The 26,195-nt window shown below is 45.0% G+C and overlaps 1 protein-coding gene across 2 annotated transcripts in view; it reads left to right on the forward strand.

Annotated features, from left to right (window-relative positions):
* The window catches only part of DOCK1 (dedicator of cytokinesis 1), a 431,183-nt gene that overhangs the window by 117,044 nt on the left and 287,944 nt on the right, over positions 1 to 26,195 (forward strand). For both annotated transcript variants that reach the window (XM_088452203.1, XM_088452204.1), the window contains exons 13-20: positions 477 to 602; positions 5,936 to 6,060; positions 8,156 to 8,254; positions 10,336 to 10,408; positions 10,620 to 10,723; positions 18,630 to 18,813; positions 19,985 to 20,082; positions 25,370 to 25,459. In XM_088452203.1, coding sequence (XP_088308329.1) covers positions 477 to 602; positions 5,936 to 6,060; positions 8,156 to 8,254; positions 10,336 to 10,408; positions 10,620 to 10,723; positions 18,630 to 18,813; positions 19,985 to 20,082; positions 25,370 to 25,459 — 899 coding nt within the window. The remainder of the gene's footprint in view (positions 1 to 476; positions 603 to 5,935; positions 6,061 to 8,155; positions 8,255 to 10,335; positions 10,409 to 10,619; positions 10,724 to 18,629; positions 18,814 to 19,984; positions 20,083 to 25,369; positions 25,460 to 26,195) is intronic.

Genomic DNA, 26,195 nt, shown 5'->3' on the forward strand with positions numbered 1-26,195 from the left:
TTATTTTTCAAATATGACTCCATTATGTGGTGATGTGAATCCCATTACCTTTCCAGAGTGGTGAGAGCTGTTTACTTGCACAACATTGCTCCATCTCTGGTGGATCCCATCATATCTAGTGGCTTCCAACACTCTGAAGAAAAGTCCAAGCCATTCACTAATTTGCGTGCTGGGATCTCCCAGCACTCAGTTTTCTGACTGGCCAGTGCTATCCATCAATTGGAGTACTGGAAAAGTCTACTGGGAATGAAATTATACCCTGTGGGATGGACCAGTAAAATTATTATTTTTTTTTGGATAGACCGACCCTCATGGACAGGGACAGGATGAGGCTTCCTGCCACCACTGTTTATCTAGCTGGTAGTGGAAGAATTAAAGTGGAAAAATAGAACTGTCAAACTTTTATGTAAATATTTTATCATGCAACTTTACATCAAAGGAAAATGTAACTCTTTCCTCTTCCTCTCTGCCTTCAGGTCTGTGGGTCACCATGAAACTCTTGCCTGGTGACATTCATCAGATTAGAAAGGAATTTCCCCACTTGGTGGACAGGTCTACTGCTGTGGCCAGGAAAATGGGATTCCCCGAGATTATCATGCCAGGTGTGACCTAGTTACATATAAGGGTTCCTAATGGAGTGGTGCAAAGCTTTTTACAGTGTAATGGTATTCAATAATATTTTTTAATGTACTAGTTATTATATGCAACCGCCGATTTTAAAAATAAAGTTGAAAGAGTTTAAGCAGAACAGCTAAAAGTGTTCCTATGCTGCAGATTTTTCCTGTGCAGTCTAACTTTGTACTCATCAGAGGCTTTGTTTTAGTGATTGCAGAGAGACATACAAGTAAAAAAGATTGTTCTGCAGACATGAAGTACGTGCGATTTGTTTTCCTAAATGTTATCGCTGAGTGCTTTTAGTTTATATTTCGTATATTTTTTGTAATAGAATTTTTTTTTTTTTTTTTAAACCTTGACACATCACGAACTTCTGTGATCCTTACTGTGTGCCCTGTGCTTCAGAGCACGCTGCAGTGAATATCATCCGGGTATGATGACACTAAAGGCTATTTATGTACACCTGAGGGGGGTGGCCTCTTTCTGGTAACACGTGCCCAACGCCAGCACTGCAGTTGTGATCTAAATCAGAAGTGACACCCACACTACTCCGTAATCACTGGTGTGCTCACTGGTTCTTCTGACTTATTTCAGCTGTTTAATGACTTTATTATTTGATTACTTTTTCTTTTGTTTCCAAGAGGATGATCTGGAGAGAAGGATTAACTATGGTTTTACATTGTTCTCTATTAATCAAATGCGATATTGAGTGTCATGGAACTAGGGGGTATATTTGTAACAATCTAGTGTGTGCTGTCTCGGACGTACCTGTTGTCTTCTGGACTTTCTACACCCACAGCAGAGAGACAGGTGGTACCCAATCCCAACACAGTAAAGTGACACAATAAGTAAAATAATGTTCTCTTTATTAAGCGGGAACTCTTCGAGAATCGGGAACCTTCAATATATAGTTAATGACAATACTTCATGTACTATGGCACCTTTTCATATAATTTATGCAACAATTATAAATATCAATTTTATATACAGTCTGAAACTAATCCTCAGAAATGATCTATCTATAGTTGAACAAACTAGTTATCTGTTATTAATTATGTAGTTGTACTATAAGTAACTGTATAGATTCAATTATTACACAATATGTCTCAACTTATCCCATAGCCGAAACCATAAGTTTAGCAATGAGTCGGTATATGTTAGTATTGCTGGCCAGCCAAATCTGTGGAGATGGTGCACTTTCTGTTGCCCGGGTAAGTTTAATCAAAAGAAGCTGCCTCTTCCACTGTATCTACTGTAATAACTGCCACCTAGTACTGACGCTGGGCCTCCCTGACGCAGCTTCTATATCCTGTCCGGCCTGTCAGCTGAAGTGTATGAGGAGAGTGTGGAACTGTGCCTCACATATACAGTATATATACTGTATATAACCGACATCTCCTGTTGGCTGCACTGGACTTCCAGAAGGGGCTGGTATGTCACTGACGTCCCCGCCTTATAGTAGCTCCCCTGGCATGTGTATGCCTCTTCAGCTACCTCCCTCTGTCTGTCCCGAGTCACTGCTCTGCTGTCTCCTTCACTGACAGCTGGAGAGACGCATCCTCAGGTCACCTGCTCGCAGCGCAGGCCGCTCGCTGGCTGCTACCTCCATACTCTCTCACTAACTGCTGTTCACTTCCAACTGTCACTTGCTGGATGCTGGTCATGTGACTTTCTCCTGGCCCCTCGAGCAGCGGCAGAGACTGGTGGGAATTGTTTGAATGTGCTGTAGCCTGCTATACAGTGTCAAGACATAATACTTCACATAGTGGGGTATTACATATTTCCTAAAGTGCGAGTTTTTTAGAAGTAGACATGTTGCCCATAGCAACCAATCAGATTCTACTTATTTAACTAGCACCTTCTAGACGATAATAGCTAGAATCTGATTAGTTGCTATGGGCAACATCTCCACTTCTAAAAACTCTCACTTCAGTAAATTTACCCCTAGAACTCTGAGTTACATGTGTCACACTTGCCCTGACTGCATCTCTGTTCTATAGATAAACTGCGTATTATTACCTATTATAGTAGTTAGCCAAATACGAGTTACAAATATTTACAACCTAATGGCTCTGATATAGATCAAAATCTTTCAATAAATTAAGCTACTGTACCTCACAATTTATCATTTATCTAATCCACACCACTTCTCTCTGATAGGCGAGCCTGTCACTCACTCTGCTGGCTCAGATAAGAGTGGCAGTGCATGGTAGGCACAGTTAGTTATGTGGGACCACCAGCTACAGGTATATAGTTTTAGTTTAGTCATCCCATATATGTTATTAGGTATCTCTGTCCTACAATTCCAACATCAGTATAGCTTTATACGGTATTGAACTAATTTATTAGTCACACACTTTACATTGCCATGCTTAGTATGAGTAACTAAGTGCAAAGAGAGTTTGGAGAGCCCCGCTATTTAGTTACACTATATCATACTTATCGTTTGGGTTTACTGTGACTAGCTATATGCTTGACTTGTACCAGAATGTTGTATAATATGTGCTGAATGTACCATTTGGGCCTGATTCAGAAGTGCACGCCGCTCACAAGCTTCCATCTGCTCGTGAGTTTGAGGCGCAGTGCGCACGTGTCCCGATTGGTTACCGCCGGGAACCGCAGAACAAATTTTGGACGCAGAGAGAGGCAATATCGTTGGGCGTTTCCTGGTGGTAAAGGGGTTGGCTAGCCAGGCGCGGGCAGGGACTGCGTCTTGAGATGCAGTTGCACTGACCGCGGCGGCCATGTTCAGGCAGAGGAATTGCACCTGCCATAGGACTGCTGCAATCTCTGATGGTGCGCCCCATTGTGTATCTGAATGCGCACAGCTGCGAATTAGTGCCGAAGTAAATTGGCTGTGGCATTAGCATAAAAAGGCGTTGCCTATAACAACCAATCAGATTCTACTTATCATTTATATACAGTAGCACCTTCTAGAAGATAATAGCTAGAATCTGATTGGTTGCTATGGGCAACATCTCCATTCCTAAAAACCCGCATTTCATTAAAAACTAGGGATGTACAGGCTCGGATTAGTTCGGATTTTCCCGCCAAATTCAGATTTTTCCCGCCAAAAATCAGGTCTCAGAAAGAGGCAAAACGTCATCTTTCATGAACAAACATCATCTTTCATGGACTTTTGTCCATGAAAGATGACGTTTTGCCTCTTTCTGAGACCTGATTTTTGGCGGGAAAATTTTAACTAATTCGAGCCTGCACATCCCCTAGTAAAAACACCCCTTTGACTCTTTTTCTTGTATTAAGAATAGGCTGTTTTTTTTAAATGTATTGTTTAGAGTACAGATACCACTGTTCATATCTAATGCTGGGCATACACGGCCAGATAAAATGTCTGTCAGACCGACAGACATTTTATCTGGCCGGCTGCCAGCCGCAGATGTCGACCGGCATACACTGTGAGATTTCTCTCACAGTGTATTCGGCAGACATCTGCGCTCCGCCCCCGGTGGAGGAGACATTTCCCTGTTCCTTCCGTAGGAAGGAACACAGGAAATGTCTGTCTGTCGGCCGCGGCTGGGCATACACTGCCGGGCATTGGACGGGCATGCCCGACCGAGCAATATTTAATCCTCGGTCGCCCCCCCCCCCCCCACGCTACAATTATCAGGGCGATCCGCTGATATCAGGCGGATCGCCCCGATAATTGTAGCGTGTATGGCCAGCATAACAGACGCACGGGCACCCCTGTCTGTACCGATATTCCGGCTACTAAACTTTTATCCTGCAGTATCAATGCTTGGAAAACATTCTCTCCTGTCAGCAGCACCTGATTTTACATTCTGTTTTAAAGTTTAACATATGTACAACTTCTGAAACTATGTTGGAAAACATTTTTACAAATGAAATATATTGGTGTCTATCTATAAATGCAGTTTGAAAAATGTGCCCTAATATAGCAGATGTGAATCATTCTTCTTCATGAGGATGCGTAGCCTGGAACCACAGTGTGTTGTGTATCGCTGGCCAGGATTCCTCCTAGGTAGTTTTGTAAGCCGTGAAAGCGCTTTTATTAATTATGCATAAGCACTAGCATCCTGGCTGTTACATTAAACTAAAGCAAGGTTTTGGGAGTTATATCTAGAGGCTGCTTTTTTTTCTATACTTGTTCTTAAAAGGAAAATTAAAACTACAATGCAAGTAGCTCCTTGATAGAAGTTCTTCAGAAGTTCACAGTCAGATCTGAGTGAGAATGTGTCCTTATCCTGGTAGAACGTACTTGAGTGTGGAAGTTACAAAACACAATTAAAATAGTCCTTCACCTTCAGATGACTCTAATGTATTCCCTTTGCATTCTCTACTGAGATGTTTTTTTTTTTTTTTTTTTGTAATTACATTGTTTTTTGTTTCTTGCTCACTTCTACTTTTGTTACCCATATCTTTATATGAGCAGACAGCGCTGGTGCTGCGATGCCTACGCTGGACACTGCTTTGTGCAGAAAGCAGCTCTGCTTCCTATCCTAGAGCAAAGAGAATAACAATATGCCTGATTATTTAAAGACAATGCTGAAAGACACAGAGTAAGCTAGAAAGAGAGAGCAGCGTATTCAGTAAAAGGGTCAGGAGTGCCTGCACATACAGTACTGATAAAATAAAATCCTCTGAAGGTGGAAGATGCTTTTTGAGCCCTGTAATTACTCAGGTTGAAGAGAGATGTAAAAATTCTGCGATGCTTCTTGTTTGCACAGTTATTTTTGTGCAGTCATTTATATAGCACACATATCATTATTACCAGTTATTTATATAGCGCGCACATATTATTATTATTATTATTACCAGTTATTTATATAGCGCACACATATTCCACAGCACTTTACAGAGAATATTTGGCCATTCATATCAGTCCCTGTCACAGTGGACCTTCTATATATCTATATTCCCTACCACATGCTTACACACATACACACTAGGGAAACCCACGCAAGCACAGGGAGAATATACAAACTCCACACAGTTAGAGCCATAATGGGAATCAAACCCACAACCTCAGTGCTGTGAGGCAGTAATACTAGCCATAACACAGTCTGTGCTATACAGAGATTGTCCTTCACATAATTCTGTCCCCCAGTGGAACACGGACTGATATGAATTATATCTCCTGGACACACATACACACCACAGTATATTTTTTTGGAGTTTTTTTGTATTTTGGAGTGTAGAAGGGGACACACAGAGAACATACAAACTCTACACAGAGAATGTATTGGTCAGGAATTGAACTCAAGACCTCACGTCCGTGAGGCATTAGCACTAACCACTTAGCCAACTGATTGCTAACATGTCATATTAATATATTTTACAGGCGACGTGCGCAATGATATCTATGTTACACTGCTTCAGGGTGACTATGACAGAGGCAACAAAACCACGGCCAAAAATGTGGAAGTCACAGTATCCGTATTTGATGAAGATGGGAAACGGTTGGAGGTATTTTTTTGCTGATCTATTTGGCATAACCTCATTTCATTGGTTTCTAAACTGGTTTAGGAGGCCCACAAACGAGCATCATTTTAATCAAAGTGAATCCCTGAAAGCCTTCAACTGGCCGACCTGTTTTTCATTGTAGATGTCTGGATATCATTAAAATAAATAATAAGCTCTAAAGTACAAGAGTACTAAAAAATAAAATCACATTAAGGTATTTTAGAGTTTAATGGCCACGGCTCTGATCATAGGGACTGATTCAGACCCGTTTGCTCGGCTGCGTTTTCGCACGTAGCCGGCCGATGTTTGCAATGTGCGCATGCGTACGCATCGCAGTGTGCAGGCGCAAACCTGTCCATGCGAGCGCGAAACGATCGTCCCTTGTGCATAGACGCCTCGCTAGCTTGAGTGACAGGATGAGGCATTTGTGGGTGGTAGCGGGTTGGTCGATGAAAACGGGGGAGTGGTGGTGCGAACGCAGGCGTGTCTGAGCATCTTAACGCCGTTTCAGAGGCGTGCATAATTAAGACGCAGCGTAATAATACACGTCACATTGTTGAATTACACACTGAAGCACTCGCAGTGCTTGCGGTAGGGTATGTTTCCGATGGTACTCGATGTTACCGATTGTTGCATACACTTGCCGTGTATAAGTGGGCGTCTTAAGACAGGCTGGTGGTGATGACGTATATAAGTGGGCGTCTTAAGACAGGCTGGTGGGCGTCTAAATACACACCGCGATCGCATGCCAAGACATAGTGGGCGTGCTAATGCCTTGCCGTGCGATCGCGGGATTTGGCGGTGTGCGAACGCATCTAGTGAGTGGGTCTGAATCGGTCCCATAGAACAAAGGTACAATCTTGCTGCATTCATTATACCCAAATATTCCTGTGCTAAGCACAATGATTGTGCAGTGAGGTTTATCCTCCCCCAGCCAGACCCATAACAATATTATTAGAATAATTAAGACAACTTATTGATGAGCGTACTTCCCCTTTGTGTATTGTATTCTCTTGCATCAGTAAGATTGACAGGAGGACTTGGGGAAGATATAAAAGATCATTGGGGAGAGAAGAGAATCGATGGCAGCTATAATGAATGGTGCCTCCCTAGCACAGTCAGAGAAAGTAAAGTCTTATAATATCGTCCATCCTAATCCTATAATAATGTTCATTAGTTAATATTAACATTACACAAACCTAATGAGTCCCTTTTATTCATTAAGAAATCATATTATTAAATTGTTTAGCTTGCATTTTTAGCTACTCAAAGTTACATAGCCCCCTATAGCAGTGGCAGTTCTGTTACTGGCTATTTTGTAGTTGTGAAAAATAAAAAAAATAATATATAAAAAGGCTGGTGACACATTTACCTTAATCAAGTCAAAGTCAGTCTCAGTCTCTCTCTCTCTCTCTCTCTCTCTCTCTCTCTCTCTTTTTTTTTCTCTCTCTCTCTTTTTTCTGTCTTCTTTCTCTCTCTCTCTCTCTCTCTCTCTCTCTCTCTTTTCTCTCTCTCTCTCTCTCTCTCTCTCTCTCTCTCTCTCTCTTTTTTCTGTCTTCTTTCTCTCTCTCTCTCTCTCTCTCTCACTCTCTCACTCTCTCACTCTCTCTCTCCTCTCTCTCTCTCCTCTCCCCCCAAGGCGAGCTCAGGGAGAACAGAAACCTCCCGATGGAGTGTCTTTCTCCATTGACACTCCATCTGAACTCCTTCTAAAGATGGCCGCTGTGGCTATCTGTTTGAGAACACAGCTGTTCTCACCGTCACTCCGGTGACATTCCCATAGCATGACAGATTTTATTTTTTTTGCGTCGTAGCAAATAATCGTGAACATCGGCATTGCTTGTAGTTAGCGCGCGCTTCTGAATCCTTCCCATAGGCAGCGATCGTTACTACCCAAGCAGGTGTCCAGTTGTCTGCAGAAGACCTTTAAGAAAAGCAGTCCGGCCCAGCCCACACCTGCATATGGCGCTAGGCAGGCAATAATTCTTATGTCACTTCTCTGATGAACTTAACAATTTTTGGTACCTAATACTACAGTCTTTGTAGTGAGCTCGGGGCATCTGAATTTATTTCTGTTTTCCCGTTCTTTTCCCTGTAGAATGTTATTTACCCGGGGGCTGGTGACGAAGCCATTTCGGAATACAAATCGGTAATATACTATCAAGTGAAGCAGCCTCGGTGGTTTGAGACTGTGAAGGTAAATTGTGGAATTTTTTTAATTTTAATTTTATTTGTAATCTAAATTAACATTTTGAACGTTGCTACAAGATATAACGTAAAGACGTTTGGGAATCGCAATAGCCAAGGTTCATTCTTCTATTGCATACACTCTATACAAATAGGGTCTCATTCAGACCCGCTCGCAAGCGGGTCGATGGTTGTGCATTGCGCCCGTTCGGCGTGCGCAATGCTCATGCGCAAACCCCGTGGCGAGAGAAATTCACTCGCTCCTGCGCTCGCTACAAACGGGGCAGCTGTCGATGTTGATCGATAGCTTGCCCCGTTTTGTAGGCGTGGTGGGGGGGGTGGCTGGACAAACGGAGGCGTTCCTGCCGTTTGTGGGCGGCCCTATTGATATCACCAGTGATGTCAGTAGTGAGCTTCCGGCTCTATTAGAGCCGGAAGCTAACTGGGGCTTGCGGCAGACGAGACCCTACCACAAGGGTCTCGTCGCAAGCCCGATGGTCGCAGCCATCGCGACCATCACCTGGCCGCTCGCAAAAGCTGTGGGTGGTCATCCACAGCTTAGCGAGCGGCCAGGAGGCCGGCTTTTTAAAAAAATAAAAAAGCGGCCGCCCTCATTCAGAGCGAGCGCTCACACTTTTTGCGAGCGGCTCTGAATGAGGTCCATAGTTCATTAGGTTGCTGCTTAGAATTTTTTTGTGACTGTTCCCCACAAGTTAAGTTAAAATCGTTCCCTGCACTGTTATTTTTATACTGTATCAACCTCTCAAAGCCCTCACCCTCCCACAATAACTTGTTTTACTACAAATGTCTAGCCCAACCTTACCCTGCGATCACATTCCAGTGCTGATTGCTTAGCAAACCTCCCAGAGGTCTGACCTTAAGAAGTTACATTAAAAACATTTCATGGAATTTGCAGGTTCTGGGTCCTAGCAAACGGGTCTATGTACTAAGCCTTGAAGTGGATGGAAATAAAGTACCAACCAATCAGCTTCTGTCACTTTACAGGCTGTGTTTGAAAAATGACTGGAGCTGATTGGTTGGTACTTTATCTCCATCCACTTTATCTTTCTCCGAGGCTTAGTAGAGAGAGATAAAGTGGAAAGAGCGGCTTAGACCTCACAGTCTCTAATCAATTGTTGGAGACTGCCGGGAAGCTAGGACCCAGAAGTCCCAATGAATGATGTCTATAGTAACTTACAGCCAGGACTTGGCGAACTTAAGCTGAGTGCGCACCATACAATGGTGCGACCCAGCGACGCGGCGACCGATGTAAAGAGACATAGCACGCACCGTACACACACTGCACAATCTGGCATTGCAATGTATATGTACATGCTGCATGTAGCTCATTGCATTGTCCCATCTGATGAGCAGGACAGCAGATGGGAAGTTGCAATGAATGATCATCTGGGACAGTGGATAGGGCGCACACACTATATGATGTGTGTGATATATCGTTCCGATCTGCAACTGAACGACGTATGGTACGATACATCGTATAGTGTGGACCCACTTTACAGGAGCCATCCACTAGGTCAGTCTGTATTGCTTCATGTATTACGAGTCAACTATGGGCTAGTGTTTTGTAATAAAAGGAAGTTACCCTCCAATGGTGGATGAGTACAGCATACAGTCAGAGGTTCCCAAGGATATCCATGCTTGAGCCCAGATGGCTCTATCAAGTTGACTGGGGTGCTAATGAAGTCACCTATGTTTAAGCATGGATATCCTTAAAGCCTGGACTGTAATGGAGGAGTTTGGGAACCTCTGGTATCGGTAATAAGAAAAAAAAGTTGCTCAGATTTCAAGTTGCTTTGTTGTAAATCATAGAGACTGTCTTGTGTTTTATTAATATTATCATTCTAGTTTTGAAACCTATTTTACATTATTTTTATTTTTTTTTCTTTAATTTTTATTTTAATACTTGCAACAGCTTTTCTATAGAGCCCTTATTACTGTATGTGCAACTGTGCTCAATCCGCCTTTGTGAATGTCTCCCAGAAGTGCAATCGCCTCACAGGCCGCCACATACTGATATCATTGCTGGTCCAGGATTTCCCTTACTTAGTTTTCTTCTCTGTTTTGCTGAAGGTTGCAATCCCAATTGAAGATGTAAATCGAACTCATTTACGGTTCACGTTCCGCCACAGATCATCCCAGGAGTGTACGTAGTAGACATTACTTTGTGCTGTTTTCCATGGTCTGCCTTTTGCCCGTAGAGTGTACTGATATATATGTGCTTTAAATGTTTCGCATTGATCGATCTAATTGGTGCATTTGTTTATACAAGCTGACTCTGTCTTATCCTAAACCGGCTATGTGGCAATTAGGGTGGAAAGATTGTCTCAGTGCATAATCCTATTTTCCTTACACAGCTAAAGATAAGTCGGAGAAGGTATTCGCTGTAGCATTTGTAAAACTTATGAGATACGACGGAACAACACTAAGAGACGGAGAACATGATCTCCTAGTTTACAAGGTATAGTATTTCATTTTATAGCTTTCTACTGGCAGCGACGGTTGATGTTAAAGCATAACTTGATGAGGTTTATCCAGTAATATTAACATTAACATTTAACGTTAAGTAGTTCTACAAATGTCCTAACTATCTTCACCCCTTTGAAACAGGATGTAACTGTACGTATTGCTCAGTGGCTCCATTGTAGACCAGGCAGTAGCGTTCTGGTGCGTTGATTGATGCTTCTCCCTGTGTAATGATTATACACCATCCTGTCTAATGGGAAGAAACCATATTTAGATCACTTGTGTTTATTTTGGAATAGAGCCCTCCCTCTTTAGTGCACACATACAATCTCCCATGGAAACATTGTTGATGTCAGAGAAGGCTCTCTATACTGTGAACCTACGTACTTTCTCTATCATCCAATTTGGTGGACACAAAGTTTTTTTCTACTTCAGGGTCCATAGGGTATCCACATGATACCTTGGGGGGGGTATAGGTGTGACGTCAGTCATCGGGCACCAAAGAGTGAAGCTTTCAGCCTCCCAGGATGCACTAGGTCCCCCTCCTATACTCCGCCCCCGAGCCAAGGCACCTCAGTTTAGTTTGGTGCCCGGCCGGAGTCTGGTGCACCTGTCGGAGTGGGGGCTAGAAGAGCCCCTGAAGCTTTCTTCTATGCAGCTGTGGCTGCACATCTGGATGTACAGCATGGACAGTCAGTCCTGACGTCCATGCTGTCTTCCCTACACCCCCGCCGGTACCAGAACGCCGGTACCGATCCGGGGATGCTGGTGAGCATCTGGGGTCACAGCTAGCGGTGACCCCAGATGTTCCGGACCATGGCCGGATTCAAGGGGGACAAAGGTAAGCAGCGGGGTCCCGCGGTGGGTCCCCGCTGATCACATGGTCCTGAGTCCCCAGGCAGGGGGCTCCCTGGGGACTGGCTGCAGCGTGGAGCCAGGCGACCAACCTGCGCTTCCACTACCCCCTGGGACAGCGGAGCGGTAGCGCTGCGGCGTCCCAGGGGTTAAATGCATGCCAGGGGAGCGCACCTTCCCTGTCTCACAGCCGGAGCCTCCCCCGCTGCACACAGCCCTCTCTGCACGCTGCCGACTGGTCCTGTGGCAGCGCTCCTCCCCCAGGCCAGCCTCCTCTCTGCTCCTCGGCGGCCATCTTGCTCTGAACGCACGGTGAACGCTGCTGGAAGCCTGGACGGAAGCATCGTGGTCTGGGTCCCCCCGCATACCTCTCCTCCGATTTGGGTCAGGTCTGTGTATGCTGCGCTGTATCCTACCAGGCCCTGTGTCTGCGTAGTTGATTGATCAGCGCTGTTAGTGCAGGAATTGATATTTCTTTGCATTGTATGTGACTGTGCTAGCGCTGCTGCCTGTAACTTTTCTTCTAAACTGTCAGCTTTATTACTATCCCTGTTCTTTCTGCTAAGCCCTTGCGGTGCGGTGCTGCAGGGTGGTCTCTCACCTATTTGATATATAATTGGTGAGAGGGGTCACATACCTGGTGCCATCATGTCTGAAAGTGATTTTCCTCTCCGGCTACAGTGTACTACGTGTAAAGTACCGTAAGCGGAGGGGGAGGGTAGCGCGGAGGGCCTCTGCCGGCAGTGTTTGTCCATGGCATGGCCTCTTACGGTTACAGCACCAGTACAGGATCCGCCCTAGGCTTGTTTCGCTCAGGCGCTTACAACCTTAGTGGGCCAGTTAGCTCCGCAACCCGCGTTTACACTGATGGGTTTGTCCCAGCAGTCAGTGGTGTCGTCACCCATGCAGGGTTTCCCACGACAATTGGTGGTACCCCACAGTCTCCCTATTTCCCCGCTCCCGGTTTCTCAGGAGCCGGCGTGGGTTAACTCCCTGACGAGTTCTGTACAGCACTTGTCGGATGTGTTGCAAGGGGAGTCTGTGATGCGGCCTCATAAAAGGCCGGTGGCGTCTCTGTCGGCTCCTTATGAGGATGACGAGGGGACGTCTGATGATGGGGAGATTCTGGATACTTACGATCAGGAACCTCTCCATACTAAGGACGCTGACGCTAAGTCCAAGGTATATATCCCTGGACTTATTCGGGCGGTCCGCACAGCCTTGGTGATTGAGGACGAAGTTCCCCCAGCGGCTAAATCTAAGTACGCCTTTTTTAAAGATGTGAAGGGCGATGCCACAGTCTTTCCTCTTTCAGGTCAGTTAGTGGACCACTTAGAGGAGGCATGGAAACAGCCTGGCAAAAGATACCAGCCGCAGAGGCGCCTGGCGGTGGCTTATCCGTTCGCGGATAATTATTTTGCAAAGTGGGAATCCCCTCCACAGGTGGATTCTCACGTGACCCGTCATGTCCGTAGTGCCACATTGCCGATGCCATCCATGTCCTCCCTTAAGGATGCTACGGACCGCAAGGTGGAGATCTGCCTGAAGTCCGCTTATTCCCTTGCGGGGGGGGGGGCAGCACGACCGGCTATGGCCATTTGCTGGGTTGCCAGAGCGATGGAGCGCTGGGCGGATTCATTAGAGGCATCTTTTGATTCCGACTGTCCGGCCGAACAGGCGGAGTTGATTGGTAATCTCCGTGATTCGGCCACTTATATCAATGAGGCGGCCTTAGACATTAGTATTCTGGTGTCTAGAATTTCTTCAGCAGCGGTGGCTGCTCGTCACACCTTGTGGCTGCGATCCTGGAAGGCGGACGCAGATTCCAAAAAGGGTCTGGAGGCGTTGCCATTTACCGGAGAAGTTCTCTTCGGTCCGGATCTGGATTAGATTGTGGCCACGCTGGCGGCAGCCAAATCGGCTTGTCTCCCGTCGGCCGCTGCTCCTTCTGGTTCTGGACCATCGTCCTTTCGGTCATCTAGGGCCGAGGGCAGGCCCAAACCACAGTCTTTTCCTCGATAGGCTGGCCCTAAGAAATCGGCCAAGCCCCGGAAGCAGGCATGGAGTACCAGACGTCCGGCCCCCAAGCCAGATGACAAGCCTGCGGCCTGACGGTCTGGGCCTCCCTTTGGGGGATCCCAAAGTGGGAGGCCGCCTGCTGCAGTTCGCCCAGTGTTGGTCGGTCACTACGACAGACACTTGGGTTCTCGAGGTGGACTCCCACGGGTACGCCCTCTCCTTCCGGCACAGACCCCCGGCTCGATTCTTCACCACGGGTCTACCATCAGACCGGAACAAGGCTACGGAGCTGCGGAAGGTATTGCACACTATGCTCCAGGCTGGAGTTATAGTGCCTGTTCCATTCTCCCAGAGGGGCCAGGGTTTCTATTCAAATCTTTTTTTGGTACAGAAACCCAATGGGTCGTATCGTCCGATTCTCAACCTCAAAGCTCTCAACAGGTCTTTGCGGGTACCGAACCTGGGGACTACATGGTGTCATTGGACATACAGGACGCTTACCTGCATGTCCCTATTCTTTTGCGCCATCAACAGTTCCTCAGGTTTGCAATCCGCAGCGACCACTTCCAGTTTCGGGCGTTACCTTTTGGCCTGGCGACAGCACCACGTGTGTTCACCAAGGTGATGGCGGTCATGGCGGCTTCTCTGCGGCTGCAGGGAGTCCGCATGTTACCGTACTTGGACGACCTTTTATTGGTGGCAGGATCTCCAGAGCTCCTTCTACGCCACTTGGGCCTGACCATTGCGCTACTGCAACGGCACGGCTGGATAATCAACTGGCAGAAGTCCACTCTAATCCCGTCTCGGAGGATTCTGCACCTCTGAGCCTTATTGGACTCGGAACAGCAGAGGATCTTCGTGACGGAGGAAATGATCTCTGCTTTACAGTCGAGGGTGCGCAGTTGTCTGCTCAGTCGCCGGATGTCTCTACACTCGGCGATGAGGTTACTGGGCTCCATGGTGTCGGTGTTCGACATGGTGGAATATGCCCAGTTTCACTCCAGACCTCTGCAGCACCTGATTCTGTCCAAGTGGAACGGGCTGCCGCAGTCTCTGAAGTCCCAGACAATTGTGCTCACCCCGGAGGTTCGCCTGTCCCTTGCCTGGTGGTTACAGACGACCCATCTCAGCGGGGGACGTCCGTTCTGGGTTCCAAATTGGGTCCTGTTGACAACGGACGCCTGTCTTCGGGGCTGGGGAGCAGTTTCGGGTCCACACTTGTTCCAGGGCAGGTGGACGCCGACAGAAGCGGAGCATCCAATCAATATCTTGGAACTCCGTGCGGTCTTCAATGCTCTCCAGCAGGCACATCGGGTTCTCCAGGGTCGCCCGGTACAGGTCCAGTCGGACAACGCTACCACCGTGGCCTACATAAACAGGCAAGGAGGAACCCGAAGTCGGGCGGCTCTCGTGGAGGTCTCTCGGATCCTGGTATGGGCGGAGCGCAATCTTCCGGCCATATCAGCGGTCTTCATCCCGGGATGTGCTAAATTGGGAGGCGGACTTTCTAAGTCGCCAGGACGTTCATCTGGGGGAATGGTCCCTGCACCCGGACGTTTTTCAACTGCTGGTGGACAGATGGGGTCTTCCAGAGATCGACCTCATAGCGTCCCGGCACAACAACAAGTTGCCGGTGTACGGGTCTCGCACAAGAGACGAAGGGGCGTCTCTGGTGGATGCTCTGTCCGTCCGGTGGACGTTCCGGTTTGCATACCTGTTCCCTCCGGTCTCCCTTCTTCCACGGGTAATCCGGAAATTCAAACTGGAAGGAGGGACGGTCCTGTTGATAGCTCCCGCGTGGCCCAGACGGCACTGGTTCTCAGACCTTCAGGGTCTGTCCGTGGACAGTCCTCTGCGGTTGCCGCTACGACCGGACCTTCTGTCTCAGGGTCCTTGCCTTCACCCGGACCTGACTCGGCTGTCTTTGACGGCGTGGCTGTTGAGATGGCCATGCTGAGGTCCTGGGGGTTTTCCAGCTCTGTAGTGCGTACCATGTTGCGAGCTCGGAAACCGTCTTCCGCGAGGATATACCATCGCGTGTGGCATATGTTCTTCCAGTGGTGTCGACCGAGAGGTTATGCACCGCGGGAGTTTCGTCTGTCTCTGATTCTCGCCTTCCTACAAGCGGGACTAGATCATGGGCTTCGCCTTGCTTCTTTGAAGGTACAGGTTTCGGCCCTGTCTGTCTGGTTTCACTGTAGGATTGCTACAATCCCAGATGTACGCACCTTTATGCAAGGTGTTCTCCGCATTCAGCCGCCCTTTGTTCCACCTGTGGCGCCTTGGGATTTGGCTGTGGTCCTGAGGGCTCTCCAAGGACCGCCGTTTGAACCACTGGGCTCAGTGGATTTTAAATGGTTGACGGCTAAGACTGTTTTCCTTCTGGCTATTGCTTCGGCCAGACGTGTTTCTGATTTAGGAGCTCTTTCTTGTAGACCCCCTTTACTTGGTTTTTCATGGGAACAGGGCAGTGCTCCGCACTCGGCCCGAGTTTCTTCCCAAAGTTGTTTCCCAGTTTCATGTTAACGAGGAAATCGTTGTTCCGGCCTTTAACTCACCTGGTCTTTCCGTGGGTGAGTCCTCTTTGGATGTTGTGCGGGCCTTAAGGACTTATGTTGACCGCACTTCTTCGTTTAGGAAGTCGGACGCTTTGTTTGTCCTCTATGGCTTCCGTAAAAAGGGTTGGCCTGCCTCAAAGCAAACTTTGGCAGCCTGGATCCGTATGGCTATTTCTGAAGCTTATCTTCATGAAGGCCTACCGGTTCCTCCTTCTCTGAAGGCTCATTCCACTAGGTCTGTGGGTCCTTCGTGGGCAGCTCGACGTGGTGCCTCTGCAGTCCAGATCTGCAAGGCTGCTACGTGGTCCTCTGTCCATACCTTCGTGTGGTATTACAGGTTTGACACCTTCGCCTCTCAGGATGCTTCCTTCGGGCAGCGGATTCTCCTTTCAGCACAGGAGCGTCCCCACCCTTAAAGGATACTGCTTTGGGATATCCCCAAGGTATCATGTGGATACCCTATGGACCCTGAAGTAGAAAATATGAGATATGGTAAGAACTTACCCTTGTTATCTCTATTTCTACGAAGTCCATAGGGTTCCACAGGACTCCCGCCCTGTCACACCTGTGCTGCAGATGGGCTTTGCTCTGGTCACCGGTTTTTCCATCTCCCTCTGTTGAGAATGTGATTCTTGTGTGTATCCAGATCTTTTTTTTTTTTCTCTCTTCCTTCTCCTCCTCCGGCCTATGGCTTGGTAACTAACTGAGGTGCCTTGGCTCGGGGGCGGGGTATAGGAGGGGGACCTAGTGCATCCTGGGAGGCTGAAAGCTTAACTCTTTGGTGCCCGATGACTGACGTCACACCTATACCCCCCCAAGGTATCCTGTGGAACCCTATGGACTTCGTAGAAATAGAGATAACAAGGGTAAGTTCTTACCATATCTCATATTTTTCTAAATCTGGGTACAACTTGGCGATATTTTGACTGATTTGCCTGATTCCGACAAATCTGCACAACAAATCGTTGAAATCGTGCAGTGTATACCCACTATGTCGGGCAGTGTGCGCTCCGTATGGTTGTCAGCCACATCGTCAGGTCGGCATTACATGTGGCATAACCCGATGATGCGGCTGATGACCCTATGCAGCGGGATGCGGCAGATGGCGACATATCGGTAGGTCGATCACCGGTTCGTCTAAAGTGTTACGGCCACCCAATATGCTGGCCCGTTGGCGGTGGGGTCGTCACTCCCATCGCTGGGTAAACACGTCATTTAGTGTGTACCCAGCTTTAGTGCCCATGGAATAGGCCTGTAGTAATTTTTTTCTTTACTTTACAGTTGCGGAGTTCTGTGAACTTTGCTGTAGGTGGGCGGGCTGGGGCTGTCATTGGCACTTCCTCCATTGTTCTCCTGGAAAAGGTTAAATCTCCGCTCACCTGCACAGGACAGGTGGACATCCCAACATCATGTGCAGGACCACACTCCGGACGCCGCAGACTGTAAAAGGATGGAAAAAAAGAAATTGATGCAGGAATAAAGTGCCCTACTCTGTCGGCAATTAGACTGAAACTCTGTGTCCCCAAGATGGATTGAGAGAAATGGATTTAATGGGGACATGATGTCTTTAGCTTTTCGACATGCAGAATATCGACAGGCACATGGGAGACATGACGACGCAGTAGCAATGCGATGTACAGCATTGTCACCCTGTTGGCTTTAGAACTTTAAACATGACGCTTTACTATCCCGTTTGGAATTCTAAGTGGACACGGTCACGGTGCTTTATAATATTGCAATACTACCATGCCTGCATGTCTTTTCCGACTTACCGCTGTCCCCCTTGTTCTTATCAACATTCTGACTGTCAGTAAGCCGTACCCTTCCCACGGAGTGTACCAGAAATCCTCTTATAGCATGTGTTAACATTCCTTAACATCATCACGCTCGTGATCAATGCTTTACATTTTAAGAGGATCATTATCCGGGTTGCTGTTATCAGCCCACACGCTGCAGGGTTGGGTCAGTTACCCGATTTTAGCTGTGAAACTGTGTACAAGAGGGACTGTCTATATAATGCATGATCTATGTAATTCTTTCGATAAAAATAACACACGTGAATCACACTTTTATTAATCTGAATAGTTTGACATTAAATTTCAGATTAGTTTTACCATCAATTAGACATCTGTGATTTGGTAAAAAAAAAAATTATAATAAATTAATAAATTACGAGTTTTGTTTCGATTTGATGCTATTAACCACATTTATTCTCAGAAATAAAGGCAGGCTTACGGCTTATTGCGATGAATATGAAGTTTTTTGTTTTTTTTAGAAAGATCCCTTGTACTCTTGCAATGTGCACTGCTTTATACCGAGTTTATTATAATTAGACATTCCCATTGCTCAGGGCTTATAATAATAACCCATTTACTTAGTCTAGACTGAGAACGACTAAACCGTTATTAAATCTGGATATTATTATTTCTCAATCGCACATGATGCTTTCTGTATTCTATTGGCTGAAAGGCGGAGGCAAAAAAACTGGAAGACGCTGCGACGTATCTTGGTCTTCCGGCCACCAAAATTGAACTGGAGGAGAAAGGTCACTCGACTACCGGGAAGAGCATGCAGAACCTGGGCAGCTGCACAATTAGCAAAGACTCTTTCCAAATTGCTACTCTGGTCTGCTCAACTAAGCTCACACAAAACGGTAAGGATTGGCTACTTTATCAATCAATAAATAACCTGCCCACCAGCGCTCTTGTATCATAAGACAATATAAAAGTTTGTATCATACAAAAGCTATAAACCCCGGGCTAAGGTGCAAAATGTTTACAATAACCTATGTATACAAAGGTAACAATCTGAACATTTTAATCCAGTTATTAAGTGCCTACGCAGACAATTATTATTTGTGTTCTCCCCATGTTCACTGAGAACCTTCAGCTATTACTACATGTTGCACTCAGATTATCTTATAGGATGCAATTTAAAGAAAATGATTTTTCAGAAATATGATAGTTGGGTTTTACATTTTTTTTAAGTAAAAATGGATTTTCTGCCCATGTTTATAATGTTTTATGTTGTTCTAGGTTTGTCATTAGGATTCAATGAAAGATATTGAAACCGTTTGTGAAAAAAAAAAAGCTGTTAAGTGAGTTTTAAGGGGTCCATGTACTATGCTTTGGAAAGAGATCAAGTGAATGGAGATAAATACCAGACAATCTGCTCCTAACTGCCATGTCACAGACTGTGTTTGAAAAACGACAGGAGCTGATTGGTTGGTACTTTAGCTCCATCCACTTTATCTCTCTCCAAGGCTTAGTACATAGACCCCTTACAATCGTGTCTAGCATCAGCTAAGTCATGGATCACACACAACAATTTCGGAGTTGAAAGCCATTAACAGTGCACACACAATTTGGGTCTGTTAAAGGATGGTTTAGGCAACCTGTGGCATTCCAGTTGCTGTGAAACTACACATCCCAGCATGCCTTGAAACAGATTTGCTGTTAGGGCGTGGTAAAATTCTGGCAAAGCTTGCTGGGATGTGTAGCTCCGCAGTGGCTAGAGTGCTAGGTTTAGACACACACACACACACACACACACACACACACACACACACACACACACACACACTCTTATACTTTTGTCATGTTCAGTCTGATCACCATTTCATAAAAATGTTTCACCAAAAAGCGCCTGGTATTATTCATTAAATTGGAGCACAATCTTCTAATCATGTTAGAGCTATTGCCATGAAGATCCTACTACTAGTTGTATGTTTGCACTGAAATGTTACTGTTTGTGTCACTTGTGTTGTATTTATTTTCAAAATGTCACTTCATTTAAATTTGCGTCTATATCCATTTGTCTTCCAGTGGATTTGTTGGGACTCTTGAAATGGCGCTCAAATACTAATTTGCTGCAAAAGAATTTACGCCAGTTAATGAATGTTGATGGCGGAGAAGTTGTTAAGGTAAATACTGTTGATTTTTCTAATGTGTATATTTACAGTCAGGTCCATAAATATTGGGACATTGACAGAATTTTCATATTTTGGCCTCTATTCGCCACCACAATGGTTTTGAACTGAAACAAACAAGATGTGATTTAACTGCAGACTTTCAGATTTAATTTGAGGGTAATTACATCCAAATCAGGTGAACGGTGTAGGAATTACAACTGTTTCTATTTGTGCCTCCCACTTTTTAAGAGGCCAAAAGTAATGGGACAAACTAAACAATCCTAAATCTAACTTTCACTTTTTAATACTTTGTTGCAAATCCTTTACAGGCAATTACAGCCTGAAGTCTGGAATGCATAGACGTCACCAGACGCTGGGTTTCATCCCTGGTGATGCTCTGCCAGGCCTCTACTGCAAATGTCTCCAGTTCCTGCTTGTTCTTGGGGCATTTTCCCTTCAGTTTTGTCTTCATCAAGTGAAATGCATGCTCAATCGGATTCAGGTCAGGGGATTGACTTGGCCATTGCATAACATTCCACTTTTTAGCCTTAAAAAACTCTTTGGTTGCTCTTGCAGTATGCTTCGGGTCATTGTCCATCTGCACTGTGAAGCGCCGTCCAATGAGTTCTGAAGCATTTGACTGATTATGAGCATATAATATTGCCCAAAACACTTCAGAATTCATTCTGCTGCTTTTGTCAGCAGTCACATCATCAATAAATACAAGGGAGCCAGTTCCATTGGCAGCCATACATGTCCACGCCATGACACTACCACCACCATGCTTCACTGATGAGGTGGTATGTTTTGGATCATGAGCAGTTCCTTTCCTTCTCTTCCCATCACTCTGGTACAAGTTGATCTTTGTCTCATCTGTCCATAGGATGTTGTTCCGGAACTGTAATGGCTTTTTTAGATGTTGTTTGGCAAACTCTAATCTTGTCTTTCTGTTTTTGTGGCTCACCAATGGTTTACATCTTGTGGTGAACCCTCTATATTCACTCTTGTGAAGTCTTCTCTTGATTGTTGACTTTGAAACATATACACCTACCTCCTGGAGAGTGTTCTTGATTTGGCCAACTGTTGTGAAGGGGTTTTTCTTCACCAGGGAAATAATTCTTCTGTCATCCACCACAGTTGTTTTCCGTGTTCTTCCTGGTCTTTTGGTTTTGCTGAGCTCTCAGGTGCGTTCTTTCTTTTTAAGAATGTTCTAAACAGTTGATTTGGCCACACCTAATGTTTTTGCTATCTCTCTGATGGGTTTGTTTTGATTTTTCAGCCTAATGATGGCTTGCTTCACTGATGGTGACAGCTCTTTGGATCTCATATTGAGAGTTGACAGCAGCTGATTCCATATGCAAATGTCACACCTAGAATCAACTCCAGACCTTTTACCTGCTTAATTGATAATGAAATAACAAGGGAATAGTCCACACCTGTCCATGAAATAGCTTTTGAGTTGATAGTCCCATTACTTTTGGCCCCTTAAAAAGTGGGAGGCACATATTGAAACTGTTGTAATTCCTACACCGTTCACCCGATTTGGATGTAATTACCCTCAAATTAAATCTGAAAGTCTGCAGTTCAAGCACATCTTGTTTGTTTCATTTCAAAACCATTGTGGTGGTGAATAGAGGCCAAAATATGAAAATTCTGTCAATGTCCCAATATTTATGGACCTGACTGTATATGTGTGTGTGTAATAAAAAAAATAAATATATATATATATATAATTATAATGATGAGGGATGCCAGCTCTCATAAGGCCAACAGCGGTATCCCGACCAGGGCTCTGTTAGTTTGCTGACCCTCCCCCTTTCTCACCCTAACCTTCTGTTCTTGCATCCTAATCCTAACCCTATCTCTCCCCGGGAATAACCCGTGAAACCCTGTAGTGTAATCGGCACGATCCGGGTCACGATGGCCTGGATCATGCCTCATGCCTGCCGATTGGCTGGCTTCAGTGGCGCTTGGATATGACGTCATCTCCAAGCGTCCACTTCAACGCCGAAAAAGCCGGGTCTCTGCAGACCCAACCCCGGTGTGAACGGCGCCGACTTGGGAATAGTCTGGGTCGGCGCTGGCTAAATTCCAGATCTGATCCGGTTTGGAACCCTGTTCTAACCACCGGGTCACACCTGGAATTTAGGTATAAAAGCAGTATTAGTCTTTGATTAAAGACTAATTAATATTTAGTCTTTAAAGTTCAAATATATAGTTTTTATGTGCAAATTCTCTAAATATGTTTTTCCATGTAGACCTATAGCTTACATGGAAGCAATATTGTCTCTACACTCTGGACCTCTTTGCAAAATAAACTGAATGTGCTTCCCTGGTGCAACTTGTAGGCAAATCCAATGCACTTTAGAGAACACACCTGCCGTCCACTATAAGGAGACTGCTATGTAAAATAACAATGCATACATCTGGTGAGGCGCAAAAGTGTAAATGCCACATAAACATTATAAAGGAGAAGCCCCTTCCCTGACTGGTTGCTACATCTGTGAGAGCCACTATAATTCCTCCACGGAAAACAGTAATTTAACATCTGCAGAGATCAGCCTTATAATTGTCATCTGAGCCCACAACTCTTCATTTTGGGGACATTTTGGCTGCCATTTCCTAGAAAAATGTAACAGATTTTGTCTCAGCCTACCCACTATTTGCTCAAGAAATAATTCCAGCTCGCCCTGGTACTTTTCCACTTGTTAGCATGTTACTGTTATTTGGGTTGTGGTTAACCAATTCTCTAAAGCTGGGCATACACGTCCAGATAAAATGTCTGTCAGACCGACAGACATTTTATCTGGCAGGCTGCCAGCTGCAGATGTCCGCGGCATACACTGTGAGATTTCTCAGTGTATTAGCCCGACATCTGAGCTCCACCCCCGGGGGGAGGAGACATTTCCCTGTTCCTTCCATGGAAAGGGAACACAGGAAATGTCTGTCTGTCGACCGCAGCTGGGCATTCACAGTGGCCAACATTGTACTCATAAATATTGCATCGGACGGGCATGCTGGACAAACCGGCATGCCCGACCGAGCGATATTTAACCGTCGGTCGTCCGCACACGCGCTACAATTATCGGGGCGATCCGCGGATATCGGGCGGATCGCCCCGATAATTGTAGCGTGTATGGCCAGCATTAGGTGGCTAATTTATGTCTTTTCTTTCTCTTCTGGCAAAGCTTTTTGTGAAAAAGATGTTCTTTGCTTGCGGTTCGTTCCTTCCCATTATATCGGAGAAGTGTACGTTTTGGAGGCCTTTGTGCAAGCAAATTAGAAATCCTGTCCTTTAGCATATTAACAGTATTATCGTCCCACATGTCGCCACTTCTTGGGCAGATTTTGTACACAATCATGTTTATGAATCTATTTGGCACTTATGTGACCAAGGACGAAACGCGTTGTTTTTTTCTTCAACTGTGTGATTGATTGCATATGGCGTTATGGGCCTCGTTATTCCTTGACAGCTGTTTTTCGTTGTTTTCATGTATGTTTCCAGTTGTCTGCTTTTATATGAATACTTGTGGGGAGGTACTTATCATTGGTATGGGGCCACACTTCTTTACAATTCACCACTTACACTAATCTATTTTCTGCTTTGCCTGATGCTACATCTCAGCTTCCAGTGCCAGCATGCTCTCCTTCCAGGGTTTCCTGCCCAAGAGGTTTGAAAAGAAACCCGTGATCCTCTTCTGATGGATTCTGTTTTGTTATAAAACTTACACAGGCAGATCTCAGTCAGCTTCTCTATTACATCCTGGCTGGTACACGCTGTTGACATGCCGACCAGGCGCTGACAGTCAGCCTGTTCTAAGGGTGCCACTTACCTTGAAAAAGACCACGCAGAGCGTTGAAACTCACTGGATTTAGTGACAAAGGCGTTAGTGTCCCATCCAGTTTGTCTGTAACCCATCAATGTTCGGATATTCGGATACACGGGTTCCGTCTTTTCTACCTGAGTGTGTTGCATGACATTTACCATTATATCTGGTATGGATATTGTGTTGAGTACCTTTATTATATTTTAATAAGTTCTTGGTGTATTTTTAAATATTACAGTGTGGTCAGTTTGTTTCATTTCCGGAGTGAAACTTTGTCCCCATGAGACCAGACCCCAGAGATGGGAGAATTGTAAAAGAAACCTTTGAGTTTTTTAGCTGCGATGTTTATGTAAGCATTTATGTTGCATCCTCTTTCATTTTGTCCTTTTCTTTCTCTTATTTGGGTGATTTGCGGTCTATATTACTACAGCGTCCTCTGAAAATTTACTGTCATTTCATCGATCACCACATCCATCATTTTCACATGGTTGTAACGGAGATAATTCCATTATTACACCATTGTTTTTATTTCTATTTGCTTGTTATGTGGCATTGGATTTATCCTTGGAGGGCAACTAACCGGGTACAGCATTGAGGGAGATTCAGAACATTGCATCCAGCTGTTATGATGCATCACATGTTGGGCCAATTCCTAGCGCTTATGTGACCATCCTTCTTTTTTACACATGCATTTGACAGTTGGTGACTATATTTTGGTCATTAGGCTACTTTGGAGGATTGCACCATAGTTTTGACTTTTTTTTTTCTTTTTTAGATGTCAAACTCAAAGTACCTTGTTTAGAAATTGCTCCTCTGTTCATCGGCCTACGTAAATTATTAGGACCTTGTATCCCTTGGATGTCTCTGGCCTGAAACCTGTGTGTCTTACAGGAGATCTTCACCCAAACTACTACTTCTCACCAGGAAGTGTTATGTTAAACGACTTCTGTATTCCCAAGATTTCTCATTTCTGGCCATTCCTGTTACCTTGATCTTCAGTTCCTTTTTCTTGACTTGTCCTTGTGTTGCACGTCCTGACTTTATCCTGTCCCCAGCTTTGATTGTCTACCTTGTTTCCTGGCCTTTCCTGCATTGCAGAATGAATCAGGGGGACCCCAACCTATGAGTTATCTCAGGGTATAGTCCATCGCCTTATTGCAGGGATGCTCAATGAAAACAGTACATCCTTTTGTCTCCGCAACCCAGGTCAGCCAGCACCAACTGTTAGCGGCGCAGTTTGTCACCCACAGCACACGACCAGCACAAATACTGAGTTAGGATTGCCTAAATAACAGGGAATGGGTTGTTTGGAGGGTTTTAGTTTAACATTTTTAGACATCAGCTGGAAAAATAAACAAAAGTGCAGTTTATTAGATGGTTCTTCAAGTGAATGTTGTTTTGAATCCACTTTAAAGTTTTCAGGAAAACTTTGGCAGCATTCTGTGAAACTGACATTGTCTCTTTATCTCTAGTTCCTGCAGGACACGTTGGATGCGCTGTTTAACATTATAATGGAAAATTCAGAGAGTGAAACATTTGATATATTAGTATTTGATGCCCTGGTAAGTAGAAAGCTAAATATGGAACAGGATGATAAATACCAACTGTTTATCTAAAGAAATGTGCTTGAGTTGCATATTTTTAAAAATGTATTCTTGTAACTGGAAATAATATATATATATATATAATATATATATATATATATATATATATATATATATATATACACAATACTGTGCAAAAGTTTTAGGCAGGTGTGGAAAAAATGCTGCAAAGTAAGAATAGAAGTATTAATAGTTTATTTTTATTAATTAACTAAATGCAAAGTGAATGAACAGAAGTTAAATCTAAATCAAATCAGTTTTTGGTGTGACCACCCTTTGCCTTCAAAACCGCATGAATTCTTCTAGGTACACTTGCACAAAGTCAGGGATTTTGTAGGATTATAGTCAGGTGTATGATTAACAAATCATACCAAACAGGTGATAATGATCACATATTCATATATACGTTGAAACTCAGTCATTAACTGACACAAAAACAACTTCGTAGGAGGCTTAAATCTGGGTGAGGAACATCCAAACTCTGCTACAAAGGTGAGGTTGTGGAAGACAATTCCATGTCACAGGTCATACGTCATGGTAAGACTGAGCACAGCAACAAGACACAAGGTAGTTATACTGCATCAGCAAGGTCTCTCCCAGACAAAGATTTCAAAGCGGACTGGGGTTTCAAGATGTACTGTTCAGGCTCTTTTGAAGAAGCACAAAGGCAGGCAACGTTGAGGACCGTAGACGC

The sequence above is a fragment of the Taudactylus pleione genome, unplaced genomic scaffold (assembly GCF_031769625.1).
Source record: "Taudactylus pleione unplaced genomic scaffold, aTauple2 ptg000034l, whole genome shotgun sequence".
Lineage (NCBI taxonomy): Eukaryota > Metazoa > Chordata > Amphibia > Anura > Myobatrachidae > Taudactylus > Taudactylus pleione.